This window comes from Cetorhinus maximus, chromosome 18 (genome assembly GCF_964194155.1).
Source record: "Cetorhinus maximus chromosome 18, sCetMax3.hap1.1, whole genome shotgun sequence".
NCBI lineage: Eukaryota > Metazoa > Chordata > Chondrichthyes > Lamniformes > Cetorhinidae > Cetorhinus > Cetorhinus maximus.
The window spans coordinates 12,461,001-12,482,850 of NC_135896.1; the positions used below are offsets into that span (position 1 = coordinate 12,461,001).

The 21,850-nt window shown below is 44.3% G+C and overlaps 1 protein-coding gene across 2 annotated transcripts in view; it reads left to right on the forward strand.

The window, feature by feature from the left end:
- The window catches only part of vsx2 (visual system homeobox 2), a 47,944-nt gene extending 31,798 nt beyond the window's left edge, over nt 1-16,146 (forward strand). Inside the window, exons 4-5 of one of the 2 annotated variants that reach the window (XM_078562098.1) lie at nt 8,016-8,196; nt 12,766-16,146. In XM_078562098.1, coding sequence (XP_078418224.1) covers nt 8,016-8,196; nt 12,766-13,142 — 558 coding nt within the window. In that variant the 3' untranslated portion in view covers nt 13,143-16,146. The remainder of the gene's footprint in view (nt 1-8,015; nt 8,197-12,765) is intronic. The other variant, XM_078562099.1, reaches the window with a different exon arrangement.
- Nucleotides 16,147-21,850: the final 5,704 nt, after the last annotated feature.

The window sequence follows — 21,850 nt, forward strand, 5'->3', positions numbered from 1 at the left end:
TTGGTTCCTGGGATAAGAGGGTTGTCCTGTGATGAGAGGCTGAGTAAATTGGGCCTATAGTCTCTGGACTTTAGAAGAATGAGGGGTGATCTCATTGAAATATATAAGATTCTGAAGGGGCTTGATAGGGTAGAGGGCTGTTTCCACTGGCAGGGGAATCTAAAACATGGGGGCATGGTCTCAGGGGAATTGGCCAATGAGGAGAAAATTCAATACTCAAAGGGTTGTGAAGCTTTGGAATTCTGAACCCAAGAGGGTTGTTGAACATACTTAAGGCTGGGATAGACAAATTTTTGGTCTCAGGGAATCAAGGGATTTGGGGAGCTGGCAGGAAGTGGGGCTGAGGCAGCAGATCAGCCATGATTGTATTGAATGGAAGGATAAGCTCTAGGGACCATATAGTCTACTGCAGCTCCTATTTCTAATGTTCTTATGCAACACCGAGTGCTTTGGAGTGACGATGTGTAGGAATAATGAGCGTTGGAGCAAAACTGACCATCCTGCCACCAGATCTGCTGAGTTTTTCCAGCATTTTCTGTTTTTCTTTACCTCATCCCACTCCCTTTCAAAGGACTGCGTTATTTGCCACTCTGTTTGGTGACTCATTCAAGAAGCTGATGGTTCTCCGAGAAAAGAATACTCCCTGACATCTAGTCTAACTCTTTTCATCTTTTATACTAGGAGCGCCATAATCTCCATCTCTAAAAGAGAGATTCTTGCCCTCTAAGTCTCTTCAAGAGAGTAAATTTCAACCTTTCAAAGAGAGGGAACCTCACCCTTGTGTACCCCTTTAAGAGAGGTAGACTCAGCCTAGTGTACCCCTTTAAGAGAGGGAGCCTCACCCTTGTGTACTCCTTTAAGAGAGGGAACCTCACCCTCATGCACTCCTTTAAGGGAGGGGTCTTCACCCTCGTGTATCTCTTTAAGAGTGGGAACTTCACCTTCATGTACCTCTTTAAGAGAGGGAGTCTCATACCCATGTACCCCTTTAAGAGGGAGAGCCTTAGCGAAATTGAGTCTCAACAGTTGAACCCCCTTTAAAGTCAGAAGGTTTCACTACTCGACTCCTAAATTTAGCCAAGGACGCCATGATGCAAACTGTTGGTTGAAATGGGTATAGATTTGGATGATGGACACATTAAGAGTCAGCACTCAAAACTTACACAGAAACACTTACAATCATCACAAATCTTGCATTTTAGTTCAGCATGGTGAAAATTATTTAAATTGCAGGTTTTTGTAAACAAAACAAACACTTACCTTTTCACAGGTTTTTTTGCAGCAACAATAGGCCCTCAAGGATCTGTCCATTGGGCCATGCCCACCAATAGAGAAAAAGCAAGGATTTAAAGGGAACTCACAGCTGTTAGCATTCAGTCCAAGCTCCATGGCAACCGTTGCTAGAGTGTTGTTGGAGCTGCACACATCCGGGCAAGTGGAGAGTATTCCATCACACTCCTGACTTGTGCCTTGTAGATGGTGGACAGTCTTGGGGAGTCAGGAGGTGAGTTACTCACTGCAGAATTTCCAGCCTCTGACCTACTCTCGTAGCCACAGTATTTTTATGGCTAGTCCAGTTCAGTTTCTGGTCAATGGTAACCCCTAGGATGTTGTTAGTGGGGTTTCAGTGATGGCAATACCATTGAACGTCAAGGGGTGATGGTTAGATTCTCTCTTGTTGGAGATGGTCATTGCCTGGCACTTGTTTTAGACATCATCTAAGTTATTTCAAGCTTCTTTTATGCAGAGGAAATCACAGTGTTGATGTGTGGAGAGACATTTTTACTGCTTTAAATAGTTAACATAAAATGCTCATGCACGCATAATTTGTTCAGTTAAAAAGTGATTGCCACCATTTTGCCGATGGGACAGGCTGGAAGAGGAGTTAAATCAGTCCATCATGCATGGGTGTTGTACTGATGAAGATGTGTTGTCTTGGCGGCAGCAAGTACCTTGCCCAATGGCGTTCCATCTTCCCGTGCAATGGTGTTGAGGAATTATGTCACGCAGGCTAGTGGGAGTAGCTTGGCTCTGTGGAACTGTCCACTGCTGAGAGAGGGGAGGTTCAGTAAAGTGGAACTTTGCTGGTTGATGTCGTAAGCCTCTGGGTGAGGTGATCTTATTAAGCGTGGCAGCAAATAGCTACCATTGGTATCTGTGCTCAAGGTTTATGGAGAGGAACAATGAGCCCGGGTTCTTCCTGGATAGGGCAGGTGGCAAGTAGCTCATTGACATGTTGGGGTGAAGAATGGCCACTTGAGCAAGATAGCAGAAAGCGGAACATTTCTGGAACCAGCCTGGGGAAAGGAAGTGGGAGGGAAATTGGAGTGGAAAAATATTCTTTCTGTTCCTGAGCTGAACTTGAAGTGGACTGTCCATGTTGATTTCTCACTTTCCCTTGCCACCATTTCGATCTCCTATCAAAATGACCACCACCTACCCTCAGGTCTCATCTCACTGTTAGGAAGCCATGAAGCCTCATTATTAGAATCCATGTTAGTGCCATTGACCAAGCTGATAATGAAAGAACAAAATACTATTTTGAACATGCAATAATGAATGAAAACGATTGCCTTGGCCTGCTCTGCTTACATAGTCAAGGGTGAGAAGAAGATTTAGCAACACATCCACACTGGCCTTGACACCATTGCCAACAATGAGGGTGGCAGAACTCTAGGTGACCTGCACTAAACAGGTGTCAATAGCACCCTCCCCTTCCTCTCCCTCTCCCCCCTCCAGGCCCCATCTCAGTAGCATCTGATTAAAATATAAGTGAGAGGGAGAGAAAGAGAAAGAGAGAGAGAGAGATGCGATAAATTATACCAAACGATTCCTCACATCCAACTTATCAAGGAACCGAGGACACGAGGTGATTTCTAAAATGATAACAGCCTTAATCAGGCAATCAGGAGGAGAAGATTATGTCCTGACCCGTGCCATCAATCTGCCAGCGATTTAATTTCATTTCCATTACAGAGTAATTCTGAAAATTTCCACCACAAAATTAACACCCAATTTTCCCATTTTAATTAGTTAAATCAGAAGATGTAGCTGTCCCCCGGGAGGCTGTGAGGTGGGATCAGTTAAGATGAAAATGATAACTACATGGCTGTAATTAGGACGGGTCAATGCATCCTCTCCCTCGAGTCAGGCTAGTTTAATTTCCCGTGATATTTGAGCGGCTGTCGCTAAGCTGTGCCATCGATTGATGCAGAAATTAACTTATTTTTCAATCAGATTCCGGATGCCCCCTGGGTCGCTGCATGCCTGCCTCTTTTGCAGTTGAAGCGATTTTTCATCAGCGGCTGTCTTTGATGGGGAGAGGAGCCGTCATGAATTACAAAAGAGCCTTGAATGATTTTGACAATTTTTTTTATCCCCCCCCCCCAACCCAACCAGCTCCCTCCCCACCCACCCCACTGCCTCCCCGCATCATCAGCAACAACAACAACAGCTTTTAACAAGGTAGCAGTGCCTCGCCAGACATTGAACCGATATCTGTAGCTTCTCCGGCTGTAGCAGTGAGATTGGCACTTTCACAACAGGCAACAGCAGGTTAGGCAGCTTCATCTTGATCTCCTATTAAACCTACCTCTGGGGAGAGCTTTTTAAAATTAATTTTGGTGTTTAAAAACTTAATTATGATGTGTTATTTTAAAATTGAAGCTTGATAGGATTTTTTTTTAATCCAAGCGCCGTAGCCCATGTCAGTGTAGCGTAGAACTGTTACCCTCAGTGGGTGGTGTAGTGGTAATGTCACTAGACTAGTAATCTAAAACAACCCAGGCTAATGCGCTGGGGATGTAGGTTCAAATCCCACCATGGCAGCAGCTGGTAGAATAATAAAATTAGGAACTGAAAGCAAGTCTTAGTGATGGTGATCTATTGATTGTCATAAAAACCCATTTGGTTCACTAACTAATGCCCTATAGGGAAGGAAATCTGCCATCCTTACCTGGTCTGGCCTATGTGTGACTCCAGACCCACAGAAAGGGCTGACCAAGCTACCCAATTTAGGGATGGGGCAACAAATGCTGGCCTTGCCAGTGATGCCCACATCCCATGAAAGAATTTTTAAAAAAAAGTGGGCAACACTCACCTCTGAGCCAGAAGGTAATTTCCACTTTAGAAATTTGACATAATTCAATGACACTCCAGTGCTGTGCTGCCCTTTGGATGAGATATTAAACCCTGTCTTCCCTCTCAGGAAAAGATGCCATGGCACTATTTCGCAGAAGAAGAGCAGGGGAGCTCCCCTGGCGTTTTGGTCGACATTTATCCTTCATTCAATATCTAAAAACACAACCTATTGTGGGAACATGCTGCGTGCAAACTCTTTGCTGCATTTCTTACATTACAATGGTGACTACACTTCAAAAAAGAAAGTTTCATTGGCTCCAAAGCACTTTGAAACATCCTGATGTTGTGGATGGTGTTTATAGAATTGCAGGTCCTGTTAAGGCTGCCATGGTACAATTTAATTTTGCCATTATGGTGCACCAACACCAGGAATTTATTTTGGGTGTGTTGGGAGAAAGGGGCTGGTCCTTACGATCAGTTGCTGTAACTTCCTTGGAAATCTTGGATGCACACATCGGATTACCCCCAACCTCCTGGTAAAGTTCAGGCGGCTGATTGGGAGAACTCCTAGTTTTTGTTACATTTCCCTCAGTACTACTCCTGTGTATGTAACTATAGGAGTGTTATACCACGGCACAAAGCATTATTTGGTATTGAAGTGTATTGGTTCCTGATGAGTGAGGAAGTCACGTTCTGCTCTTGCAAGTCAAATGAACAAAGTGTGATGATAAAAGTGTATTAGGAAGAGTCAGTGCTTTTTGTATTTATGTTTACATTTAGATGACTTAGATATTGGAATACAGGCCGGGATTTTACCTCCCTGCCGCCGCATATCTCCCCCTGGTGGATGCGGCGAGCCATTTAAATCTCTGTTCATTTCGGCGGGACCATAATATCCCACCGAACGGGAGGGGCCATAAAATTCTGGCCCCAGAGTAAAATTTCAAAATTTGCCAATGACACCAAATTTGGAGGAGTGGCAAACAGTGAGGATGATCCCAATTGATTGCAATAGGATGTAGGTAGGCTAGTAGAATGGGCAGACAAGGGCAGATGGAACTTAATACAGAGAAATGAAGTTGAAAGGATAGGGCGAGGCAACATAGACTAACTGGCACAGTTCTTCACCACAGAGGACTGTAGAGGCTGGGTTATTAAGTATATTCAAGGCTGAGATAGATTTTTAATCAGTAAGGGAATTAAGGGTTATGGGGAAAAGGCAGGAAAGTAGAGTTGAGGATTATCAGATCAGCCATGATCTCATTGAATGGTGGAGCAGACTTGATGGGCCGAATGGTCTACTTCTGCTCCTGCGTCTTATGGTCTTATAGTCTTAAAGTTCTAAAGAGTGTACACAGACAGAGGGACCTGGGAGTTCATTTTAGATAGTAGTTAGCCAAGCAAATAAGATCTTGGCCTTCATAAGTAGAGGTATTGAGCACAAAAGCAGCGAAGTTATGCTGAACCTTTATAAAGTTCTGGTTAAGCCACAACTAGAGCGTTGTATCCCATTCTGTCCAGTCACCATATTTTACGAAATACATGAGGGCTCTCAAGAGGGTGACAAGGAGACTTACCAGAATGGTTCCAGGGGTGAGGGATTTTAGCTACATGGTTAGGTTGAAGAAGTTGGGGTTGTTCCCCTTGGTGCACAGGAGCTTGAGGGGGCATTTGATGGAGTTATACAGGTTTGAATAAGGTAGACATGCGAAAACTGTTTCCATTAGCTGGTGGTACAAGGACCAAGGGGCAGATGTAAGCTTTGGGCAAGAGATAGAAGGGAGGTGTAAGGAAGAACTTTTTTTTAAGGGAGTGAGCGGTAATAACCTGGAACTTACTGCCCCCAAGGGTGGTGGAAGTGGAGACAATTGATGATTTCAAAAGAAAGTTGGATGGGTACTTGAGGGAAATAAACTTGCAGGGCTACAGGGATAGAGTAGGGGACTGACTGGATTGCTCTACAGAGAGCAGGCATGGAGTGGATGGGTAGAATGGCCTCCTATGTTGTAATGACTCTCTGACTTACATGAAATGCTCACCATGTGCAGGGTTTTGTATTTTGCTATTTATAAAACATGAAGTCTACTTTTAATCTGAAGGCATATTTGCTGAAAAATATTGAATTGTCCAGTAGTTTGAGTTAAGAAACTTAAATTCTTTGTGCTATTTAAATATGGTGTGCTATTTATTTTTATAGAGTGTCAAAGTGGGAAAATATGGTAAATAGGGCACTTATCACTTTGTATAACACTTGGCGATAATTTATGAAGAATAACCAATGGTTGGCATAAAATTTAAAGTACAAACTCAGTTCGATCTAAACATCCTGTTAAAATTCTTTAACTGTCTGGATGTGGTTATTGTAGGTTAGAGCATTCTGGCACCTGTTTTGATTGTATTTACTGCACTCCAACTGCACTCCACCAGCCCTGAGTGTATGTGATAAAATAAGATCTGCAGTGCTCAGAAAACAAAACAAATATGCCCGATAAAAAATAGTTCTTGAACATTTTGCAGTTTGTAGAGCTAGTGCCTGAGCCCTGTGGGGGCCCCCACCCTGGCTTTACATCTATAGGACTGGGATTCAAATCCATGCTAATTGGATTTATCCTGTCAATCATGTTTGGATCATGGGCAGTTGCTATGTAGAAGGGAATTGTCAAACCCATCATTCAGCAGGGCGAGGCGGAGGTTGGAAGTTTATTATTGGAATACAGCACAGTGAGCATCTAATCCACACTAGGGGACCGATAGTCCAGTTTGCACCGTGCCTGGGCCATTCAGATACTCCGTGTACCTGTGGGAATAAGATGACCCCCACCTGATGATAGTTGAGGTTTGCAAATTTTCTCTGGTGCTCTGGGCCTGTAACGCCAGGCCCACCGAGAGCTCCGGGGGCATGTGTGGCTGCTGGAAGTACAATCACCAGCAGCCATTCGAGGGCTGCTGGCTGCCCTTTAAGCACCGACAGCATTTTACATGTGGGGGTAGATGCCGAGTTAGCGCGAGGGGGAGTTGGCAGGCTGGTGATGGGTAGATGCGATAGGGGCAGTGAAGGACTGGTGGTGGACACAGGGCAGAGGGAGCAATGCTGTCAGTAAGCACTGGCAGGCAATTTGTTTCTACCCGTTCCTATTGTGCTCTAGGCATCTAGAGCATAGCTAGGGGCTCTTTTATATTATTGGGTTGTTCTCCTCACATTTTAAACTTTCAGGGGCCTTAATGAGTCTTGCGCACAGTTTTTGTGTGGACTCCCAACACTCAGCAGGCTGGTCCTGCACATTAATGTGAGGTCTTGAGTGCAGTAGGCCTCAGGCTTCTTGGGCCTGACACTGGCCCCCCATGTGATTCAAAAGCACTAGGTTCAGAAAGCCAGTGCACAAGTGAGGAAATAACTCCCACTGATATCTCTCACTTTGCCTCACAGGAAACTTATAGAATAACTTCAAAATGAAGAAACTGTTTCATCGCCTCAATTTTAAAATTCTTATCCTTGTTTTCGAATCCCTCCATGGCCTCGCCCCTTCCTATCTCTCTAACCTTCAGCCCCACAACCCTCCGAAATATCCGCACTCCTCCAGTTCCAGCCTTATATATCCCTGATTTTAATTGCTCCACTATTGGTTGCCGTGTGCCTTAAAGTGCCTGGGCCCTAAGTCCTGGAGTTTTCTCCCTAAATCTCTCTACTTCTCTCTTAAAGTTGCTCCTTAAAAGCTACTTCTTTGAGTCATCTTTTCGATCACTTGTCCTAATATGCCCTTACATGCAGCTCTGCGTTTGACTGAAAATCACCTCATGACCCGGTTACTATGTTACTGGTGCTATATAATAGAAAATTGTTGTTACTTTGTTCAACACTGAGCCTTAGGCTGGAAGTTCCTTGCCCCCCAGATGGGTGACGTCGTTGTTATAACTCTCTCCTACCGCCCCAACAGGTGTGGTTCCAGAATCGTAGAGCCAAGTGGAGGAAACGTGAGAAATGCTGGGGCCGCAGTAGTGTCATGGCTGAATACGGGCTGTACGGAGCGATGGTGCGGCACTCCATCCCACTGCCGGAATCCATCCTGAAGTCAGCAAAGGATGGGATCATGGAATCATGCGCTCCGTGGCTTCTCGGTAATTGTTTTTCTGCGTTACAGCACCGCCTGAGACACGTTGACATGGAGATAGAGGGTTTTTAAAACGGGGGACAGGGCTTCAGGCGCTGACTGATGGACTTAGCTGCAGCAGGTAATATCAGACAGCCCAGAAAGAGGCCACTCAGCCCTTCGTGCCTGTTCTAGCTCTTTGAAAGAACGATCCAATTAGCCCCACTCCCCTCCTCTTTCCACACAGCCTTTTTCAAATATATATCCAATTCCTTTTGCAGGTTACGATTAAATCTGCTTCCACCTCCATTTCATGTAGTGGGTTTCAGATCAGAAAAACTTGCTAAGTAATAAAAATTCTCCCCCTCTTCCCTCCCCCTGCCCCCCCAGTTCTTTTGCCAATTATCCTAAATCTGTGTCCTGTGGTTACTGAGCATCCAAGTAAGTAAGGTTTCTCTTTACTTACTTAATCAAAACTCCTCACAAATACAGATTATTCACAGGGTAGAGCAAGATGTCAATGCAAACTTTCACTTTGTGCATGAAAATGGCTCCCAGTGTTTTTAATACGAATAAAACTCTGGGCAACAGAGGGGTTTCAATTTTGACCTCTTGTCACATCTGGATCCAGACCGATGGAATTTAAGGCTCTCAAAGGATTCAATGTGAAAGTTATTTGGGCAGCTCTTTGTGGGCAGGGGATGCAGCACAAAATTGTCCTTAATTGACCATCTCGCTCCAAGATGGTTTCTGTGGGAAAAGGGAAGTGTCATGATGCATGACACTGGGTGCGGGGTAACTGTTCTGAGGTTGAGGTGATTAATTCAGAAGGAAATTGGATGGGCTCTTGAAGGGAAGAAACTTGCAGGGCAACAAGGAAAGAGTGGAGGAATGGTACTGACTGGATTGCAGCACAGAGAGCAGGCATGGACTCAATGGGCCGAATGGCCTCCTTCTGTGGTGTAGACTGAGAGTAAGATCGAGGTGGAATAGGGAGAGTTTTGCTATGCATCTCATCATGCTTTACCAACCTGCAACAGTTTGTCTGAAGTGAGAATATAAAACTTCCCTCATCTCTCACAGGTGAGAGCCAATATTCACACACACAAGGCAAAATAACATTTTCTGCAGTCACCTTTTTTGGCTCAGTTTAAGTCAAACATCTCAAATTGGGGAAATAAATAGCCAGGTATCAACTGGGCTGGAAAATCGTTTTAAACACTGAACGTTCAGCTAGTTTTCAATCCAACCACAATCGATAAAATGAATGCTTCTTCTATAAGACCCAATAAGAAATGGGATTGGGCCAATGGAAACCCCAATTCTGGGTGGATGGAGTCCATTGCGTTGCAACAAGCATGATTCAGTACCAAGCGACAACAAATTCTAATCAGGGCCTAATTTTAATTCTCTGTAAGTGAATGGGTTTTGATCGAGTTAAAACCAGCTTCAACTTTGAGGGCAGAATTTTATGGTTGTCTGGCGGTGGATTTGCAGGTGCACGGCCTGTAACATTTCCCACATGGCCTTCTGGCTTCCGCCAACCAGTTCGCAAATTTACCTTGGTGGCGGGGGGCAAACGAGTGAGCAAGGCCGAGGCTGGCCCACTCACCCTCACCCCAATTGAGGCCCGGTTGGCACTTACGGGCTGTTTTCCAATTTTGAGGCTGGCGGGAGGGATTCAGGAGTGGAGGGAAGCCTGGTAGGTCACTCTGCTTGCGCCTTTGGTGGGAAGGGGGGTCACCTTCCTCAAGGGCCACTTTTCCACATCAGGCAACACACCACCCCCCCCCTACAAGGTCTGGCCCCTGCAGGTGCACCTTCCCCCGCTGGCCTCTCCATCAAGACTCCCAGCCCCTTTACCCCTCTCCCAACCCCGGGCCTCAATTACCCTCCCCACCATGAAACCCCCACACTTACCTGGTTCGGTGGACTCCAGGGGCTCGGCGTGCAGGTGTGTGCCCGACACACACGAGTGTGAAATAGCGCACGATGGGCGAGCGTCCCGACGTCATTGTGCACTCGCGCAATATTTCGGTGCCCGAGAGTCGGCAGTGTGCCTGCAGACAATTAAGAGGACAGTTAAGCCCATTCATCAATTAATTCAATTGAAGTTTTTACTGCCTGTCCAACCTTCTGCCGTAAGGTGGGGAAATAGGCCAGGCGGCCTTTGCATTTTTTTGCGAAACCTCTTCCATGGGCGGGATGAGGTTTCCAACAGTGACTAGAAAAAAAATTAAAAATTTTAAACTCAGTTTTCATACGTCCCTGTTCGCGTGACAGGGTCACGTGAGGGTTCATGTTTTCCTCATTTTTAAAATCCTTTATTTTTCATGTTAAAAATCTTCAGCTCCCTGAAGCGGCTCTGTGCCTCCAGGGAGCTTTCACTGAGCGCACCCCCCCTCAACCCCTACACACTTCAGCGCTCGTATTCCTCCCTCCCCCACCCTGGCAATGCTGAGGTTATCAGGGTGCGTTTCACGCTGGCTGGTCAGGGCCCGATTACCGGCGGCGGACAGTTTCATGGCCACTCCCGGGCCCACCCGACGAGGGGAAAATCCTGCCCCAGGACTTAGAATGTGGGGACTGCTTGTAGTTCCAGTCCTGGCCACCGCTGCCACAGGCGCTGTTGAGCTGCAGATCTGCCAGCTCTCTGAGGCGGGACTTCCCTGTTGACTGGAGGAGGGTGGAAGTCCCATCTCCATGCAGTTAACACGCCTCGGAGCGTTAAGTTGCTGTGGGCTGCTGTGACCGGCAGGGATGTGTTCCCTGTTGACTCTTTGGGTGGTGGTGGAAGGTTGGGGTGGGATCCATGCCATCCAAAAAAAATCCTGCCCTAAGACTCACTCCAATAGTTTAGAGGAATTGTAGTCATTGGCGTAATAGGAATGTTGTTTTTGGGTGGGGTTTATGTACATGTTTGGGGCAGAATAGAGGGAATTTTACAGGAAGTAAGCAATGTGCTGACAAAACACATGTTTCTTTCCCAACCCTGGCATCCCTCAGCTTGATAGATAGAGAATTCTTCTGTACTTCCCTCCAATTATAGACTTTAAGAAGCAGCCTTCACATTCTGTGGTTTGCTCGGTGTCTTGTTTGCTTGTTGTGTATATTTAAACAATTGCAAATTAAAGAATTTTGCAAAAGCACGTGCTCCAACACAAATCATCTTCCATTTCAGATCTTCTTTCCTTCCTCTGCACTCCCATTAACCAACCCGTCCCTACTCCCCCTGTAGAAACCCACCAGACTTCATCAAAGTCACACCTATGAGGAGGTCAGAGGTATTAATCACAAGGGTTTCCCAATATTCAATGGGTTGAGAGTAACTATTCAAATCGTTTACAATCCAGAGAACAAGACACAAATCAGCTGGTTGTCCCAGTGGAGACAATTGCCTGTCTGATGCCCATGTGTGAAATTTGACTAACCTTAGGAATTAAATATCATTTCTTTCTTTGGATCTTAACTGCTGTATTATTTAGAACTCTTTTTTTCCTTCAGAGGCACTGGTATTACTGTGGTCGGAGAACTCCTGCTGTAAACAATTCCTCCACAATTATTTTCACCACAGAGAATGTGTTAACATTTTTTCAGAAACAGGAATAAAACATTAAATCCATTAGTTATACATCTGAAAATGGGTCAGAACCAATTCATTCCCCACAGTGTTTAATGGAATTAATGCTTTCCCCTCTTTCACTGTTGAGGTGAAACAGCATTTTATATTAGTGGAAGTATTGCTGTTATGACAAAAAAACATGCAGAACATATCTGTATCGGGCAACCATGGAGCCCTTTCCTCTTACGTTCAGTGGTATCAAAATAAATAGCATGTTCAATTTGGAGGTGAGTTTATCAGACAATCGCTTGGTATAACAGAACTGTAATATTACTGAAAAGAGAGACATGTTGCTGAAGCTTTTTGTCTTGCACTCATCAAGACAAAGGCAAGAATGTCAAATTTCAAATTTATAAATCGTTGTGATCATTTGAAATTTGCCATTCTTGCCTTTGTCCTGATGAGTGCAAGATGAGAAGCTTTGGCAACATGTCTCTCTTTGCAGCAGTATTAGAGTTTATCAGTTTAGAGCTAAATGCAGAATGTTCCTATCTACAATCAGTGGCCCACAGTCCCTGGATAAACCCTATTTAAAGACAGAAAGTCATCCATCTCCTCATTAACTATTTCTGAAGGCTTAACAAGGTCTTGTTTGGAACAAGAGTCTCAATAGTGACACTTGTAATGGGCAACTTTTGAAGATGAATGGCATTTTTAAAATTCGGTTATGGGATGTGGGTGTCACTGGCTAGGCCAGCATTTATTGCCCATCTCTAATTGCCCTCGCTCAGAGGGCATTTTTAAGAGTCAACCACATTTGAAGTTTCATGTGTCTATACTCAGGTGTATGTTGCCCAAGTTTGGGTGTGGCCCTGGGGATCATGCACCCTTTTCACAAATAAGCTTATTCTCCGGTGAAACCTTTGTGTCTAATGACCTGACCTGACCTGTAGTGTCAATGTTAAATGAAGCCTTTAGCTCCCAGGTTCCTACTACAGTTTAATCTTGGCATCTTTCTTTGCTTACCGTTTTCAGTTCAAGATGGCTTACCAATGACCAGACGATTTTCTAAAACCGAGTACCAACAATTCTTTCTAGGAATGCACAAAAAGTCCCTCGAGGCATCTGAGGTGGTGAGGAAAGTGGAAGCTGAGCACAGCAGTCAGCCCAGCCAGGAGGACAAAGAGCGAGAAGTCAAGAGCAAGGATTCCAAGACGGCCATTTCTAAAGAGGAACTGCGGGAGAGCAGCATAGCCGCCCTCAGGGCGAAAGCACAGGAGCACAGTGCCAAAGTATTAGGAACGGTGTCCAGTGACGGGCAAGGCAAGATGGCGGAAGAGGAAAGGCCCGAGGAGATGAAGAGCGAGCACTCAAAAGCAATGCAAGAAGAGATGTCGACTGAAAAGTTCTAAACTTTATACGCAAACTTTTAGCTCTTTATATCTCTGCAGTCTTTTATGATGCAGTATCCCCCCCCCCAGGACTGTTTAACGGAGACAAAATTTACACAACATTGGCGCTGGCTTAACTTCAGGCCTCCCTCCATTTTATTTTTGCGGAGGTTACTCTTGACAGATGTGTTTTTTTTTAACAATTTGTTGTTGGTATATTGACTTGTTATGTAACTATAATCTATAATCATTCATTCGGAGTTGCACCAAAGTGAAACGCTGGTGGATTATGGTAGGTTTAATTTTTTTTCCCTTTTTATTTCTCCAATGTGTTCAAAAATGTACTTGGATGTTCCAGAATTAGTCTTAGTTGGACATTCTTGACAAATCCTACATCCTCAATAACTATTGATTCGTTGTTTGTAGAACAGACTTACAAGGGGCACCTTACGATAAAAATATAAACACAGAAGGCTATTCAGCCCATCCAGTTCATCAATGGCTCATGTGTAGGCCCAATTCAGAACCTTTTTCTTTGCAATCCACACTCTGTGCAATTAGAAATTCGTCCATTTTTAAAAAAAGTTTCAGCTGAGTTCATGTTACTGAGCCAAACGGCATTTAATCCCATAAATGATCAACCTTAGCGTGAAGCACTTACCCTGCTGTGCGTTTGATTCAGTTGGCAGCATCCATTCACGCTTCCTGGCTCAGCAGACACTTCTGTTGTGGCAGCCATCTTGGCCTTGGCAACAGTAACTCGTAACTGGGCTGACACAAAACACTACAACGTTTGGCATTGCAGGCTCTGGTTTTGAGAGGTGCTACATTTTTATTTAAGGGAAATTGTTTCTGCGTTCACAGAAAGGGAAGAACCTTCAAAAGCTGAGGTTTTTTAAAGTCAAGTTGTATTTTTACAATGCTTTGGTGTCTTTGGTTCCCAGTTTTTTCTCATCACCTTTTGTTTTCCTAAAGGATGGTGACTCTTCCAAAGGCGTGTTCCACAGTTTCTGATAGCCCACTGGTATCTCAGCTGAGTGGTATTTTCCCTGTCTCGGCATGGATATTGTGTACTTGGTGATGGTATAAGCAATGCAGTCATGGGTCCAGCCTATAACTCCCGGGTCTCCTTCATTCTATACATAAACCATCTGAACAGCTAAACTAGATCTAGAGTCTGTAACTCGCTCCCAGGTATCCATTGTTATATAAACCACCTGAATGCCTTGATTGGCTTCCCGTGTGTAACCCATTCTCCATTATTCCTGGGTATTCATTTGTCTGTATAAAAATCACCTGATCCCTTATATTCCAGTCTGTTACTCACTCCCAGGCATCCATTATTCTATGTATAAACTATTTGACCCCTCGATTAGATTCCAGAGCGTAACTCACTCCCAGGTATCTATTATCCTATAAATAAACCATCTGAACCCCTCGGTTAGATTTCAGTCTGTAACACACTCCCAGGTGTTCATTGTTCTATATATAAACCATTTGAATTCAAGTGGATTTATTGTATTGAAATGACCCTAGTTTCTGTTATTGTCTCATTATTCTGCACACAATTATGTGTTACTGAATAACTAACTTGAAAGAAAATGGAGAATGTTCAAAGTTCTGTGATGGCACAAGACACTTAATGTGGCCGAGCAGATTATGTTGTGAAGTCCCATCTCTCCCCAGTACGTCACCTTTAGCTGGTTTGAAAAACACTTAAACTCAGTCTGGTGAAAATCACTTTTATTAGAAGGAAATGGACGAATTAAAAAGGGCTCATCGACCCTGAGGTTTCTGGGGAATACCAGAATGCCCATCCAACCCCAGTCCACAGGCAGAGACACCATCTCAAGTCCCCGGGGTGGGATCATTCTGCAGGACTGGGGTGAAAGGGGCATCGCCACTGCAAAGGGTCCTCCAATAAAACCCGCACTGAGCAGGTGGCAGAATGCCAGGGCACCCACATGTTGCCACAACATTGCAGAGGCTCAGCAAAGAATCTCCTTGGTTCAATCGTCCGCTGTGTGATTGATGATTTCCATCTCCATCGGAAAGATTTGGAATCTGTAAGCCCTCAGAGGGACTCTTAGCCACTGTTAGTGCTGAGCGTATGGCTCTGAGGTGTAATATGGGTGGAATTTCCCAAGGAAACTCCTTGGGATATTCCTCCTAGATGTGGGAGAAAGTGGCCTCTAGGAGCTGTTCATCACAGCAGCTGCCCCCACATTCCCCACCCACTCCTCCCATTGACAATTAAGTTCCCAATGTAAATGGAGTGAATCCCAATGGAACGGGGCTCTATCCTAACTCCTTGACCCTTATCCCAGCGGAAATCTTCCTTTCCTCCGTCACAGAGTCCAGGAGTTTTGGGGTCAATGGGGGTCAATTTGACCCAATCAAAGAGGCAGGAAGTTGACTTGATTGGATCGGCACTGCCCCCGATTTTAAAGTGAATGGGATGTAAAATGGCCGACCTCACTATATTAGGTTGCGATGATCCCTTAATGTGTCATCAAAGTGTCTTCACATCGTATCTTGTCTGCCTTTCCTCCAAAATAGTGGTTGATTCCTGTTTAGTACCACAACTGGGTTGAGATTAGTGGTGGGCAGAAGCCGCAGGTATATTTAAATAAAACATTACGACGTCAATGATGTTCAGTGAGAATTATTCTCATGTACAATGGGTGTCCATGGTTTCTGGGCTCTGGAGAAAAAGGCTTTGAAGGCCCAACCATAGATATTTCCCCAGCACATTTGGCCCATTGCTCACACAAGAGACCTTTGGTTTCCACATGGACAAACCTCTTCTACTTCCCACCACAAATGTGGGCCAGAATTTTATGCTCCCCCAAGGGTGGGAGGAGGGGGAGACAGGGCAGGCATTGGGTGGCCCACCCACCTGTGGGCCAATTGAAGCCTTCAAGTGGCCAATTAATGGCTTCTTCTTTGCCTGGGATTTTTCCCATGCTGCAGGAGGTTAGTGCCAACTCTCCTGACAACCAGGTGAAACCTGGCAGCGTTGTTTCCAGGCGTCAGGCACTCTGTGCCCATTGGAGGCCTCCCTGTCCCCAAGGTATTTCTCCTCCCCTATGTTTTCCCTCTCCACCTGCCCAGTCGATCCTGACCCTCCAGACTGGCATCGACAAGAATGGGTCTTGTCACTGATGGAACAAGAGAGGCGCTTGCCATTTGATTGGCTGGCAGCTCCCGGAGGCAGGACTTCCTCTCTGATGGTGGGGGGTGAAAGGTCTACGTCAAGCCTATTAACAGACTGATGGTCATTAAATGGCTGAGGGTGAGCTGACCAAGTGCAGGCAGCTCGCCCCTGACTTTTATGACTTGTGGGGGGGGAGAGCCTGATCCCCATTTAAAATTCAGCCCACCTTGAATCTCCCTCTTGCACATCAACTATAAATGCCACCTGATTAAAGTTACCTCATGCCTGCGCACACAACATCAGCATAGCAATAATATTAATCAATGGTTATGATGTGCAAGTGGCTAAACACTGCTCCTGGCCATTTTGCCTCCTCTTGGTACCAGTGTGTGAGGTCTGAATCTTTATCCTAGTCTGGTGCTTCTCCAGGCAGGGGGCCGGTGAGATCACGACAGCTGTTGGGTTCCCCCACTACCCCCCAACTCCCACCCCAACTTGTGGTAGTTACGATTCCTCTTGTGGCACTTGGGCAGCTGGGCTCTGCCCAAAGGTTTTAGTGTGGACTGGTGGAAAGGGGCAGGAGGACACCATCCTAGCTGAGAGGCAACAACGTCATGCATGTGCATTCTTACTACATCACTATTACTGGAGCCTGATTCTGCCCAGTCACTGACAGATAACTGACTGAATGATAACAACCAACCCTGAGAGAGATGCTTGTCTGTATTCCTGTCCTAATCACCTGGAGGCTGGGAGAGATGCTCCTGCCTTAAGAGCAACGAAAAAAAACTTGCATTTATTTTTCACAACCACCGGGCGTCTCAGAGCACTTTGCAACCAGTGAAGTCCTCTCTTGATTTGTAGTCACTGTTGTAACGCAGGCAATGCAGCAGCCAATTGGCACACAGCAAACCCCCATAAACAGCAATATGATAATGAACAGATTATAATTTTTTTTGCCATGTTGATTGAGGGATAAATATTGACCAGGACACCGAGGATAACTCCCCCTGGTCTTTCTTAAAATGGTGACCCATCCACCCAAGCAAGCAGATGGGAGTGTGGAGGGGTGGGGGGGTGGAGGGGGTGGGGCCCAGTTTAACATCTCTTGAAAAAGGTGGTGCCTCTAAAAACACTACATTCCCTCATGGTGCACTGGAGTGTTAGACTTGACTTATGTGCTTAAGCCCTGGAGTGGGACCTGAACCCCAAACCTTGCAGTCCAGAGGTAAGAGTGCTATCAGCTGAACCACAGCTCTCACTGATTATGAGCTATAGTCATTCTGTATTTATATGTATTATTTGGCCAAATCTGAATGAAAGGGGTGATCTTGATGAGATGGGACACTGCTTTGTTTATACGCATGGAATTGACCAAGTTTTAACCCTTAGGTGACTTGTTCATCAGTCTTGGGTTTGTTCATAAGGAAACGGTCAGGATGTGGGTACAGAACAGGATGCAAGCGAAAATGCTGGGATTTTCTCAATCTGACACTTGTAACTGGCGTTGGTGTGTAAAAACATGTGACCTGTGATATCAGGCTGAGCAGGGAGTAACCCTCAGTGATTATGTCCACAGGCTACAGTTCTTTTTCTTCTTTACACAGACCCTGAATAAGTTTACAGCAGTTTAGGAAATGCTGCAATCAATAGCCATTCTTCATCCTCACAGTGTAACACAAATCAAAGGCTTCCCTTTCTTTTGGCTCTCTCCATAGTTTGTGTCTTGTGGATCCAAATTGCTGAAACGCTTCAATAATTCTGTAACTCAATCTCATTGCAAACTAAACCTAAAGACACATTGTTTAACCAATAATAGGCCAGATTTTGCTGTTAAAATAATGGTGAGGCTTATGGCTCCCATCATTATTTATACACAAACGCTACAGCAACTTCCTGGCGAGGGGCAAATGTGCAGGTAAACTCAAATATCTAAAAGTGGAGTCAATCTGCTGCTGTGAGTTTCGCCAAAATGGCATTTTGCTGCCTGTCTCACCATTGAATTCATCGAGTGGTGTGAAACTGCTGTATTTACATAGTAGCTACTAACTAAACTCGCCACAGAAAGTTAAATCTTTTCCACTTCACTCTTAAGTACCATTACTTAAATGTTAATCACTGCCAAGCACTGAAATGATAATTACAAGTGTGGAATCTCATTATTTCAGGTTTTAACTGTTGTTGGAGACTTTCAAAATATAACATTTTAAATTTTACTTTTTTTCCGAAAATGACATAAAATGAACCTCTTTAGGAATAAAAGAGTGTGAACAAGTATTAATTAGTGATAAATGCTAATGGCCATCATTCACATTCAGAAAGGAAGGGAAACCGAGATAGGTTTTTATTATGTGTTAAAATGGACAATTGATGGGAGAATGGGCTACACTGAAAGAAATGGGCACATACCTACAGGTTGCTTAAGTAAGAGTGTGGCAATCTATTAGAATTTAATATTAGCAACAGGTTGGCAATCTGAGGGCATGTTCCCTATTGAACAGGTCAATAGATCACTGGTCAATTTCCATACACTTCTCATTTTATAAGTTACAGTGGAAACTCGACAATCTTCCCCTGAGATCGAAATAGCTTTTTACATCTCAAAATCAGAGTTGCTTTGGTGAAGGGAAAAGTATACACTGAGTATAAATGTGGTACATTTTACTAGAACATTTTACTTTCACCTATAGCCCCTGAGTACAGATTGGTGATACAAAAAGTATCTCTTTCTCTCTTGGAAGAATGTAGCTTGGTCAATGATAGGCAACCTTGCTTTGACCTCTTGATTGAGCTTGGGCTCAGATCCATGCCAGACAGAGCAAATTTAAAAAGCAACTCCTGTTTAAGGACCATAGCCCTTCCACTATAAGACTGGGCTTGCATTTCACAACAGGCAGATAAAGATGTTCTCTTTTTATCGGAGGCCTGATGGTTGTCAGCCTGATTATGCTTGTGTCCCAGGTCTGAATCTATTCCAGACAGACTATCTCTTGCCTGGATTCCATAGTGGACTGTAGGGTAAATGGGCGAATCTCCACAAACCCATAACCAGATAGAGCTGAGCATGGGGGTTTGGACCACTGCTGAAGAAATCGTCGGACATCTGTTCAAACAGGAAAGTTGATGGATGGTGGCTTGCTAAGGTATCCGAAGTCCTCCCTCAGCTCACTGCAATTTCCAAAATATGTCAACCCTTCCTCATCCCATTGTTTTCTGAATGCATTCTGTGATGATGTGATATTAACTGAATGGAGCTGAAAAGTTTTGGAATGTAAAACCTTTTGTAAATATTGTACATACTGTGACCCAAGTTCTGCTGGGGTATCCTGAATATTGAAATATATTGAACTGTAGTTACTAAAATTGTGTGTTTCTTGTTTGAATTTCTGTATAAAAAAAAACAGAAGATCACATTCACATGAGGAAAATAAACGGTGCAATGCGAATTCACTGAAAAGTTAAAAACTTAGATGTCGTGTTTTCCAGGTGTTTGCAAGTGGCTATTGTTCTGGCAATTAACTCATTACCTCTAGGGCAGTGTAATTTTGTTGATTATCAATGCAGCACAACAAGTTCTATATAACTGCCACTGTTAGGCTGCTCGCTTCGCATTACTTGCAGCACCAACATGAAGGAAGACTCTGATCTTCTGGTGCTCTTGTAAAATCCCACACCGCCCCTGTCCTTATGGAGTCTCACATTGTGCGTGTGTGTGTTTTTAACATGCCAGTATGGTGACGCAATAAGAATATAAGAAAGCATCAAATAAGGATGGCCATTTGGCCCATCGAGTCCACTCCTTCCACATACACACTGTGCCCAAGCTGCTCTGTTACTGTAATAAAAACAGTAGGTTATGGCCACATCTGTGGAGAGAGAAAAACAGTTAACGTTTCAGGTCCGTGACCATTCATCAGAACTGGGAAAAGTTAGAGATGTAATAGGTTTTGAGCAAGGGGTGGACTGGAAAAGGAGAAAAGGAAGGTCTGTGGTAGGGTGAAAGTCAGGAAAGATTGAAAGACAGAAGAGTTAGTCTTGAGCATCTCATCTTTTGATTAGGCAATTTACCTAATGAGGGCGTGCTGCACTGCCAGAGATGCCGATTTTTAGATGAGACATTGGCACTATTTTGAAGAAGAATAGGGGAGTTCTCCCTGGTGTTCTCAACAACATAGATCCTTCAAAACAAAAACAAAAACAGAATTGTTCTGCTGAAGGGTCATAAGGACTCGAAACATCAACTCTTTTCTTCTCCGCCGATGCTGCCGGACCTGCTGAGTTTTTCCAGGTAATTCTGTTTTGGTTTTGGATTTCCAGCATCCGCAGTAGTTTTTTGTTTTTATCTCTGTTGTTTATAGATCCTTCAACCAAGATCACAAAAATAGATTATCTGATCATTATCATGTTGCTGTTTGTGCAAAATTAGCTGCCAGGTTTTCTACAGTGCATGCAACATGCACTTTGTTATGTCTGTATGCTTGTGAGAGGTGCTTTATAATTGCAAGTCTTTTCTTTCATTCAGTGGGTTCAGACACTAAGACCCAGATTTTTGTGTAGCCAGGCCGAGTGGGAAGGCCTGTAAAATGGCAGGTGGGGCCTGATTCCTGGATTCCCACCCCCATTCCCATTTCTGGCAATTTTCACCACTGTGGAATAAGAGTGCAGGTAGCCAGCCTGCATACAGCATTCCTGCCCTTGCTGGCTCCATCCATTTTAACTGCTTCCGTGGATACAGTTGTCAGATGGCTTCATTATTAATAGCTGAGTTCCAAGAATCACTAATGCGCTTAGCTCTCATCAGACAATGTTTATACAGCTGCAGAGGGGAGTGTAATCTTTGTTTGATTGACATCATTATTATGTCATAACCTAACCTTTCTTGAAGGAGTTTTGTCAACGCCTGTGAGTTTATTTAAACAAGATTGAGAGGTGTAAAGTAGATAATAGAAAGGGATGGAGTTGCTGGCTAAGGAATGTATTTTGTGACAGGGACCAAAGACAATTGCTTCCCAATACTTAGTTAGTGGAAATTTCAGCTCAAGGACTTTGGAGAGTAAAGGGAGGTTGCAAGGGAGGAGTGGAGGAGTGGGGGTCAAGGATTGTTTTTTGAGGAAGGGGTTATGACAGTAGATTTGGAAGACAGATGGACAGTATTTGAGGAGAGGGAATCATTAACAATGTCAACTCATATGGGAGGCAGGGAGGGAAGTTGGGTGTTCAGCAGCTTGCTGGGAATTGCGTTGAGGGAGAAGTGGGTGGGTCTCATGGATTAGATCACTACAATAATACAAAAACAGTGACAATATTTCAAAAGCAGCTCACTGGCTGTCTAGCGCTTTGGGACATCGTGACTGAAGTGCAAGTCTTTCTTTCGTTGGATGAACACTTATCTTGTTTCCTTTGATCTCCTGTCTGTTGCCTTACATGACATGTTAAAAGATTACACTTAACCAGACTAAAACCTATTACTATAAAAGCAAAATACTGCGGATGCTGGAAATCTGAAACAAAAACAAAAATTGCTGAAAAACTCAGCAGGTCTGACAGCATCTGTGGAGAGAAAGACAGAGTT